Source organism: Crinia signifera, chromosome 5 (assembly GCF_055691185.1).
Source record: "Crinia signifera chromosome 5, ASM5569118v1, whole genome shotgun sequence".
NCBI classification, from domain to species: domain Eukaryota; kingdom Metazoa; phylum Chordata; class Amphibia; order Anura; family Myobatrachidae; genus Crinia; species Crinia signifera.
The window spans coordinates 298,489,110-298,500,303 of NC_139221.1; the positions used below are offsets into that span (position 1 = coordinate 298,489,110).

General features: G+C 44.3%; 1 protein-coding gene across 8 annotated transcripts in view; it reads left to right on the plus strand.

The window, feature by feature from the left end:
• The window catches only part of ADAM22 (ADAM metallopeptidase domain 22), a 187,295-nt gene extending 181,301 nt beyond the window's left edge, over nucleotides 1-5,994 (plus strand). For 4 of the 8 annotated variants that reach the window (XM_083189352.1, XM_083189346.1, XM_083189350.1 and 1 more), the window contains 2 exons: nucleotides 1,373-1,496; nucleotides 3,219-5,994. In XM_083189352.1, the coding sequence (XP_083045478.1) occupies nucleotides 1,373-1,496; nucleotides 3,219-3,239 (145 nt within the window). In that variant the 3' untranslated portion in view covers nucleotides 3,240-5,994. Of the gene's footprint in view, nucleotides 1-1,372; nucleotides 1,575-3,218 lie in introns of all 8 variants that reach the window. The other 4 variants (XM_083189344.1, XM_083189349.1, XM_083189347.1 and 1 more) reach the window with 2 other exon arrangements.
• The last annotated feature ends 5,200 nt before the right edge of the window (nucleotides 5,995-11,194 follow it).

Consider the following 11,194-nt stretch of genomic DNA (forward strand, 5'->3'; position numbering starts at 1 on the left):
TTGCACTACTAATACTATTAAGTTTGTAATAAATAAGTGCTCTGTCTCATGCATGATATCTCTAGTTCCTAGCGAATTGCTGGGCTGCATTCTCAGTACTGATCCAGTCGTACATGGTATAAGCAACTGGCAATATGGATGTAATGTTGCATTATGTGCACGTTCTCACTTCAAATGGAAATGTTTATAAGCTCTGATGGCAGCCTGTAGCATGTGTGAAACGCGTTGTGCGCATTCTGGGTTCTACACCTGCACGCCTCATTCCTTACTCCGTAGCAGTCACCTTTTATACTTACTTAGTGTCACTGCAACAGATACGTCACATCAAGCATATCAGAGATCGCATGCAGAAATGCTGTCACAGGAATTCATTCCGTTTAACGATATTGCTCAAGCTGCACTAACTAAAGTACATGCTCAGAAACTGCATCTCCTTTATATCTTGGGGTCCAGTAAACTTTCTGTTTTTCTTTATTGCAGATGTTATAATTGCAACAGAACAAATCTGTGTTTTCTGATGTATTGTAGAAGAGGCGAGCATGTTATGCGTTACAGCCACCATTGTAATCTGATATTGCAGTAATCTTACATTTCGGTTACAGTTTGCTTCTTTTTCACACACTGTGGCAGCCATTTTTATTTACACACTGTGGCAGCCATTTTTATTTACACTCTGTGGCAGCCATTTTTATTTACACACTGAGGCAGCCATTTTTATTAGCTCACTGTAGCATCCATTTCTGTTTGCACACTGATATAGCCATTTCTACTTGCACTCTGAGGCAAGTATTTCTACTCACAGTCTGAGGCAACCATTTCTATCTTCACACCGAGGCCACCATTTCTATTTGCACATTGAGGCAGCCATTTCTGTTCACATACTGCAGCAGCTATATCTATTTGCACACTGGGGCAGCCATTTTGTTGGCTCAACCTATATTCGGGTTAAACATTCATAAACAAGTAGTAAGATCACAGACTGAAAGATAGATATCCATGTCGCTGGTTCCTAGTGGATGGACAGAATATTCACATTAATATTACCTCACAAGATGGCTGCCTCCTTACTGTGTGGAATCTATTTTAACATGAAGTACACCTCCTAAGCTGTTTTCCTAATAAATATCAGAGTTCTTTTCACTAGGTGAGAAAATAGCATAACATCTTACATTGGGATGTTGGCGCACTTAGAAAATATGATGTAATCCATGGCAACCATTTTAGAGGTTTCGTTTGAGGAAAATGGCAGCTAGAATATAATTGTTTACTATAGATTACAGCATCCTTTTTTTCTGATACACAGATTTAGTTAAATTCTTGCCATTTTTTTTTACTGCGTATGTCACTACTTATTATGTTTTTATTCTTTAAGGACACTGTCGCCTGCCAAGTCTCCATCGTCATCTACGGGATCCATTGCCTCGAGCAGGAAATACCCATACCCTATGCCACCACTTCCAGATGAAGAGAAGAAACCCAGCAGGCAGAGCGCACGGGTACGGAACAGAGACTGTCAGAGGCCCCTGTGAGGCACTGGTTCTAGTCCTGCAATTTTCAGGGGTCAGCAGAGAAAGGTTTTATGTTCATATTTTTATTAGTTGTTCACTACCAGTCACCCATCTAACCAATTAAAGGGATTGGTGGCGGAGTGTTGGACCATGAATCATCCATCAACATAAATAATGCACAAAGCGGGTTATTTGCAGGCAGCAGTACAGCATATTTAATTCTGTGTGAATGCACCTGTTGGCCTTGTAAATGCATAGGTATGTACATTGGACCTGATTTAGTATGGATTGTAGTTTTCCGAGGATTTGCAAAACTACAACCCACGGTGGTAAGTTGTGGGGGCTCGTCCGGTACAGAGCAAGGCCGCTTTGCAAGTGCATACCCACTTTCCGCTATTAGGAAGTGTCTCATGAAAAGCTTTAGGTAACCACAGATGGTGAAATAAAAATGATGGCAAAAAAAAAACCACAACTACAATTTTAGGACCACCGCCCGCTTGTTACATTTCAGTTGACTGCATATTGTACAAATAAAATGCAAATGCGCAGGAGGTGTCTGGACAGACAGTAGATTCCTTCTGCATGCATCTGAGATCCAAGTTCTGTGTCCAAAGACCACCATTATGGCCATTGGTTGCAACTCATAATGGCAACAAACCAGTCAGTCTGTGGATGCCAAAGCCATCGGATCCGAACAGCTGCGTCCAAGGAGTCTGTGTCTGACAATGCAGACCCTGGGCCCAGCACGCTAAAAAAACCTAGATCTAGTGCAAACTAATCTTGTTACCGCCCCTGATCCGACCTTCCAAACATTGCAACATGTAACAATATAATGCTGCGGCTAAGTGGGTGGCTGTAAGTGGCTTGCAGGGCCTGAGCAGACCCTATACCACAGGTCTTCAACCTGTGGCCCTCCAGATGTTGTCGAACTACATTTCCCAGCATGCCGTGACAGTTTTGGCATGCTCTTATAGGAAAAAATGTGGCAATGCATGCTGGAACATGTAGTTTCACAACATCTAGAGGGCCATAGGTTGAAGACCCATGCCCTATACCATACAAACAGGCTAGGAAAATATGTGACGTTACAAAGCGCCACTTTAGGGCGACATTTCTGCAGCTTTGTGGAGGAAATGTAAATCACACTAAATGAATAGAATAGGCTGTATTTATTCCCAATATTACATTATAATATTGTTATCGGGTTTTATACCATCTAAGGTTAGTTACTGCACTCGATACTGCACTCGACATCAAGCAGCCAAAATACTCATTCTTGATGTGATTTTCTCACATTCAATTACATAAACCCAAGGAAGCTTGTGAAATATTTAAATTGGGAGCCTGCGCAGGTCGGAAACATGGGGGCGTGGCCTATGCTCGTGGTGCTCCCACCAGGTCACTCTCTCCCGTTTTCACTGCAGTGGAGGCATGGCCAGTGAGGCCATACCATGCCGCCAGCCCCCCGTCTCTGGGAATAGATGCTGTGCGCATGTCTAGGTGGCTGAATTAGGCCTTAAGACACTAGGGGTGAAATTTAATAAGATGAGAGATTCAGAAAGTGAGAGATTTGGGGAGAAATCTCCAGTTTTTTTAAAGCGGCAATCATTTACACTGCAAAATCCAACCAATCGCTGATACGCGTGGCAGCGACAATGCTGTTTCCCTTTCCCTACTCTCTCAGTGAATTATCCTTGTTTCTTTTTACAGCTGTGGGAAACATCTATCTAGAGGAGCCGAAAGCTTTCATCATCCGACAACAGCAGCGGTTTGGGAACAGTTCACCCGCCTTCAGTCCTCATCCGGTCTGCGCTTGTTCATCAATCGAGACTGAAGGACAATGGACTCACTCTTGTTTACAGAGACTTTCGCCTTAGAGAAGAGGCCCTCACTACCAATTACATTTGCCCCATTTCCAAGGTTCCAGGACGGTCCGAATATTAATGCCAGAACAAAACAAAAGCAACAGAAATGTACTCGGATGAGGGAGACGCTTCATGCATGACCGATATTATTTTTTAATGCCAGGTATAAATTCACTTATTCTGTAGAACAGATGTCTAAATTTATTCCAGCCATTGTATAGCTGAAAGCCAGCCAAGCCATGATCGTTCCGTTGCACGAAGCCCCCTTGTGGTCAGTTCTGTTCAATGCATGCACATAATAAATTTGCCACTTGCTATACACATGGTACTCTTACTAAGCATGGAACCATAGATGATGACGATGCTATTATTTTATTTTGAAGAGCCAAATTTTCGAAGCTATCATTTTACCTAAATTAGGACATTAAAAATAAACACAAACACACACATTTTGTACATATGTACATTTTAAATTGTAAAAAAAATAATAATACCTATAGTACATTATTTTGCGAAATGCGTAATGAGATGTGAGAACACTTTTACTTTTTACACCAGAATGGTCTTGAAAAAAATGTAGCACAATTAAACTTCTACGTAGAGCACGGACGGAGTGGCAACATTGCTGTGAGCCATCCACAAAATATCCGTTAAAAATGCGTCGCTCACAGCGACTGTTTTTTTAGTATAATTAAACACAAATACAGCAAAGTCAATTAATTGAAGTTTAGTTAAACATTGCACCCAAAATAAGAACAGTCGCTGTGAGCGGCGCTGGCATTTTTGACAGATATTTTGAGGATCTCTTCCAGCAACTTTGGCAATCAAAGGGTTTAAGCAATCCTTGCCTCTGCCAGCTGTTACGGAGCTGGCAGTGGCCTGCTGGGACTACTAGTTCCCCAGCAGCCGGAGAGTCACAGGATACATGCCACTGATGTAGTACAAGATGGAGAATATGTCGATTGTAGATAGAAACAGAGATTTCGTATGTATGTGAAGAGAATGGCATAAAAAAAACCTTAGAAGTTTGTGCCGTATATATTTTTTGCAGGAAAAAAAAATCCACTAAGAAGTGACAGTAAATTCTGAATGCATAAAATGTATCTACAAGGGGGATATGTATCAAGTCTTGGAGCGCAAATAAAGTACTGCACCAACCAATCAGCTCCTGGCATGTAAAATGACAGGAGCTGATTCGTTAGCACTTTATCTGTTGCCATTTCATCTTAGGGGGATTCAATTGCCGGCAATAATCTCACCCAGTCAAATTTGCACGTATGGCGGTGGGATCTCGCACAGAAGTGCATAGAGTTGTGAGCTCTTAGTGAGAATCGGCGGCTGGAAGAATAGTGTGTCAGGCTGCCATTACCGATGTTTAGATGCAGTGCTCGCTGGCAAATGAATTCCCCCCTTAATCTCTTATCAAAATGTCTTGGGAATGTATGACCCTTTTACGTTGGAGAACACAATGGTTTTATAGTTTTTTTTGGCACGTGAAATCCAGAAGGTTAAATAATGACAATTGGGATTATGAAATGGTCATCGTTACTACATCCTTTTACAGAACAGAATGCTACATTGTGGATTCTCATTTATTTTCTGTGTTGAACGTTTCGTTACGTAAAATAAAGTTTCCAGTTTTGTCCCTCTAGTGGTAAACATCCAAACTGAAAGGCCAAAGTCCGACATCCCTACTATAACCAATGCTGTGCCTTTCTGATGCATCTATTGAAATAGGCAGCAGTTTGTCTTAGACGTAACAGGGCTTATTTAGTAAAATGGTGCATTTTTAACATGTGCGCTGTAGCTTATGGCAACCAATAGGGTGTTAGCTTTCATTAGTCTGACTACACCGGACTTTCAAAAGCAGGAATCTGATTTGTTGTCATGCAGTATAGCATTTAATTGTGCTTCTCACCATGTAATTAAATACGAGGTTCCCTCTTTCTTGTGTAGCTGTCCCCCCTACCTCTGCGACTCCTGCCATCTGCGGTAAGCCGGCCGTCTATAGGGGTAGATGTATAATGCAGTGATAAGGGAGAAGTGGCTCATGGTAACCAATCAGCTGCTCTGTATCATTTTATATTATGTAAGTCATGGATGTTACTTCAGTGCTGATTGGTTGCCAGGACCACTTATCTTCTCTTATTACTACTACATACAGTACATCTACCTCTAGTCCTCAGCCAGCCACCACCACATCCTGCCAGTCTCACCGGCATAGAGCTGAAAAAAACTACTTGTGCTTTAAAGATCCAATGGTGGAAAGTTCTTACATCGTGCTTGAGACGTAACAGCTATGATCCACCTGGTTGCTACAGGTTACACAGCACATTGGTACACGTTGCACCAGGTTATTAAATAGCAAGCCATGGGTATGTTTTGTATGACGGGGAACTGTTTCTGCATTGCTAAAGAAGTCCAGCATTAACTCTTTTTAAGGCAGACAAAGTGGAATGTAACAATTTTTTGTAATGCTTTACCTAGTTTCAACCGTGTTGTAGCTTTTTAGCGTGCAAGTGTTTGTGTATGCCTCATAGTGTTCCGTTTTAGAGATGTGCGAATATTCTGTATCTGGTGAAATTCTAGATTTTACCAAAATAAATATGGACTTTTCTGCATATTGTCACATGTACCGTTTAACCACACAAACACTGTATTGTACCTGCACAATGGTTTCCGTTCTAGAGCCACAATGTGTATCCGGAGGAATTCTTTTACATTTTCTATAGCACCGAAATGGACTTCCAGGATTTAAGACTACATTAAATACACAGCGGAGCTGTGACGTTTGTGGCGTATGTTGTGTTCATAATAAATGTCATCAACATGGTACCGGAATGTATAGTAGGCATGCATGAGGTGATGTGCTGTGCCCGGGCGCCCCGGCCTGGGAAATAGATACTGTCCAGACATTTTATACACACACAATGGATGGAAGCAGCCATTTTGTGACCATGAGAATATTGCCTCATTCACTGAGATGGAACTAGAGCACGTTGGGTGATTTGGATGCAGCCTCCTGAACACTGGTACACCCAACAACATGGCTTCCTAGGCAACGTGCAAGTGGTGGGAGCACTTCCGGGGTCCTATGTGACAATAGTAGGGGACAAGTTACCAGTTATACAATGTGATATTCAATGGCTACTTTAGGGAACCCTTGGTGTAATGGTTGTACCTGTTTGTTGATCAGATTATAAACATGACCAATATAGTATTATAGTAATAATATGCACGTTGGTGTTCCACACACATTGCTTATGAGTAGATGGCCTACTAGTATATCACAGAGTTCTCATCACGGATCGCAGAGCTCTCCCCATAGATCACAGGGTTCTATTAATTGTTCACAGGCTTTCATTCAGAGATTGGAGGGCTTCTCTCTCAGAGATCACACTGCTCAAATAAGAAATCACAGGGTTCTAGTAATAGATAAGTTTCTATTCACAGATCCCCATGTTCCATTCATAGATCACTAGGTTCCATTCATAGATCACTAGGTTCCATTCACAAACATTCACAGATCACAGGGTCCCATTCACAGATCCCTAGGTACCATTCATAGATCATTCATAGATCACAGGGTTCTATTCGCAGATCCCTAGGTTCCATTCATAGATCACAGGGTCCTTTTAACAGTTCACAAATGCCTAGGTTTCATTCACAGATCACAGGGTTCCATTCATAGATCACATGGTTCAATTCACAGCTCTCTAGGTTCCATTCATAGATCAAAATTTTCTATTCACAGATCACAGGGTTCCATTCACAGATCACATGGTTTTATTCACAGATCTCTCAGTACCATTCACATATCACTAGAGTGACGAACTTATCCCTTTAATCCAGGACACATAGAAATTACACAGGTTCTGTGGCTGGCTTTCACCTGGTTTTAAACTGCCACACCTCAAGACTCCATTTCACCTGGTTTTAAACTGCCACAGAACCTGTGTAATTAATATGTGTCCCAGATTAAAGGGCTGAGTTGGTCACCCTACATATTACTAGGTTCCATTCATAGATCACAGGGTCCCAATCAAAGCTCACTGCGTTCCATTCATAGATCACAAGTTTCTATTCACAAATCACAAGTTTCTATTCACAGATCATAGGGTTCCATTCATAGATCACATGGTTCTATTCACAGATCACTAGGTTCCATTCATGGGTTTGGTATGATTTACCTACAAATCAAAATCCCGACAACAATTGACCGACAAGGTCAAAATACTGACATTTAAAATGTCAACACAAAATACCAACATTTAAAAAACAGTATAGACAGGCGAAAAAGTAGACACAAGTTCTTCATATTTTTTGGGGTCTGTGTGTTGACATAGGTCAACATGAACCCCTATTATATTCTCCCTCCATGTCCACTAGGATGGTAAAGTATGAACAAGTCGGTTTCAATGAAACAAAATCATGAAAAAATCATGTTGACTTTTTGACCTGTCTACTGTACATTTTAAATGTCGGTATTTTGACCATGTTGATATTTTAAATGTCGGTATTTTGACTGTCGGTCAATGGTTGTCGGTATTTTGACCTTCGGAATTTTGATTGCAGTTATGTTGACTGCATCTCCCATTGATAGATCACAAGTTTCTAGTCACAGATCACTAGGTTCCATTCACAGATAACATGCATCTGCCGGCCAGTGTTCCATGGGGTTCTATACCCGAGGACCGCATGGGCCTGAGTTCGATGTGTACAGAATGCTGATGGTCATGCAACAGTGCGATTATCAGCACCTGTGCTCCACCTTCCTGATCTGCGCAATGTTACCTGGCTTTAATCCCAGATTTCTTATAGCCTGAACAGATAGATAATTAGGTACTTGTGAGTTATCCGGGCTGCCGATTTTTTCATCGCGCCCGAAATCGTGGGCATCGCGTCGGTCGTGGCCGTTATAAGGAGCCGCGACGCGATGCCCACGATTTCCCATAGACAGTAATGTTAAAAGACACGATGGACCCGATTTCCGACACGATTTCCCATAGACAGTAATGTTAAAAGACGCGATGGACCCGATTTCCCATAGACAGCAATGTTAAAATAAAATTACAATGTGAAATTGGCCAATATGTTTTTAAAAAAAATGTTTCATGGCCCCCCACCACCGTTAACGCCACCCCGCTATTGACGCCAACCCGAAGCGTGGCGAGCGGCGGCGATACGCGTCCTCCGACCTTTTCATGCCCTACTATCTACTAGGGCGTGGAGTGAGAATAGAATAGTGTGGCGAGCGCAGCGAGCCACCGAGCCCGAAGCGTGGCGAGGGGACGCGGACACCTTCACAGGTATCCGCGTGCCCTTGCGGGCTTCACAGGTGTCCGCGTCCCCTCGCGGGGCTCGCTGCGCTCGCCACGCTTCGGGCTCGGTGGCTCGCTGCGCTCGCCACACTATTCTATTCTCACTCCACGCCCTAGTGGATAGTAGGGCATGAAAAGGTCGGAGGACGCGTACCGCCGCCCCTCGCGGGCTCGCTGCGCTCGCCACGCTTCGGGTTGGCGTCAATAGCGGGGTGGCGTTAACGGTGGTGGGGGGCCATGAAACATTTTTTTTAAAAACATATTGCCCAATTTCACATTGTAATTTTATTTTAACATTGCTGTCTATGGGAAATCGGGTCCATCGCGTCTTTTAACATTACTGTCTATGGGAAATCGGGTCCATCGTGTCTTTGAACATTACTGTCTATGGGAAATCGTGGGCATCGCGTCGCGGCCCCTTATAACGGCCACGACCGACGCGATGCCCCCGATATCGTGTCTTTTAACATTACTGTCTATGGGAAATCGGGGGCATCGCGTCGCGGCCCCTTATAACGGCCACGACCGACGCGATGCCCCCGATTTGGAGCTAAATCGTGGGCATCGCGTCGGTCGGGTGTCCTTAAGTTAACCAAACTTAAGGACAAAATCGGCAGCCCGGATAACTCACAAGTACCGATAATTATTATGCCTTGGTGCAGCCCATTAACCATTTCAATGTTTCCTTGAGTAACTTATTGGTACAAGAATGTTATAATGGTATTTTGGAAGTGTTTATAACCAGCACATGCTATACCAGGAATGTCCAAACTATGGCCCTCCAGTTGTTGTGAAACTACAAGTCCCATCATGCCTAGCCACAGTTTTGCTATTAGGGAATGCTAAAACTATGGCAAGGCATGCTGGGATGTGTAGTTTCACAACAGCTAGAGGGCCACAGTTTGGACATGCCTGTGCTACACTTTCTGGAGTGGGATTTGGAAGAGAAGTTACTACGATTTAAGAGAATACTTATTTCCCGAAGAATAAGTAAATGGGAGCCAAATTTTGTAAATGTATATAGCCCATATTTGCCTACCCTACTGGATCGGCCGGGAGACTCCAGACAATCGGATGGCTCTCCCAGCCCCCAGAAAGGTGGGCAAGTCTCTCACATGCTCTCTGCTCTTCTCCCTTGGCCACTGAGATAAATACCCAAACTTGTGGCTCTTCAGGGAGGAGGTGGAGCTAAAATGACACAAATGGAGTCATTTTAGCCCCACACTCTCTGTGTAGACCCACGAATCGCAGCATTTGGATGGATGGGGGGCCGGGCTTGATGACAACAGCCTTCGTCCCCACATTCCAGATGTGCAGCCTCTGGGCAGTATTCAATGAGAAAAATTCTCCGTGTTTTATGGAGAATTTTTGCTTTTTTCGCCTTGGACGGAGCATTTTGCTCTCCAAAAGTGAACCACCCTATTCAATGTGAAATATTCGCCGTCTTTCTAAGTGATTTTCGCCGTCTCTCTCCGTGTAGAAATTCTCCATCTTTTGATGGAGAGCTGGAATGTGAACTTTTAAACTAAAAGGGTTTTTGGTACTTGTGTATTTTGGCGGCGCCCCCGATGTCCGTCGTACGACGAACAGATCGCATCGCATCGCATGCCATGCACCCGATGGCATGCGATGCGACGCGATTTTGACCCCCTATACGACCAAAAATCGTATAAGCACCCTAAAGGGTGCTTTTGAGCACCCAAATGGGTGCTTACAATGTTAAATGCACCCCCACGCCACCCCCCACTATAAACGTGAACCCGAAGCGTGGCGAGCGCAGCGAGCCCGCGAGGGGCGGCGGTACGCGTCCTACGACCTTTTCATACCCCCACTATCCACGTCGGCGTGGAGTTGAGAATAGAATAGTGTGGCGAGCGCAGCGAGCCACCGAGCCCGAAGCGTGGCGAGCGCACGCGGATACCTTCACAGTTATACGCGTCCCCTCGCGGGCTTCACAGGTGTCCGTGGCGACGCGGACACCTGTGAAGCCCGCGAGGGGACGCGTTTACCTGTGAAGGTATCCGCGTCCCCTCGCGGGGCTCGCTGCGCTCGCCACGCTTCGGGCTCGGTGGCTCGCTGCGCTCGCCACACTATTCTATTCTCAACTCCACGCCGACGTGGATAGTGGGGGTATGAAAAGGTCGTAGGACGCGTACCGCCGCCCCTCGCGGGCTCGCTGCGCTCGCCACGCTTCGGGTTCACGTTTATAGTGGGGGGTGGCGTGGGGGTGCATTTAACATTGTAAGCACCCATTTGGGTGCTTAACATAGTATAAGCACCCATTAGGGTGCTTATACAATGTTTAATCGCATCGCATCGCATCGTATGGCATCGTATGCCATGTACAATGGCATACAATTTCAAAATTGTATGCCATCGTGCTCTATCGTACGATATTGCGTCGCATCGCATACCATCGTATGTGTTATGGTATGCGATGCGATGGGCGCCGCCAAAATACACAAGTACCGGGTTTTTTTTTTTTAATTTTGGTGTAAAA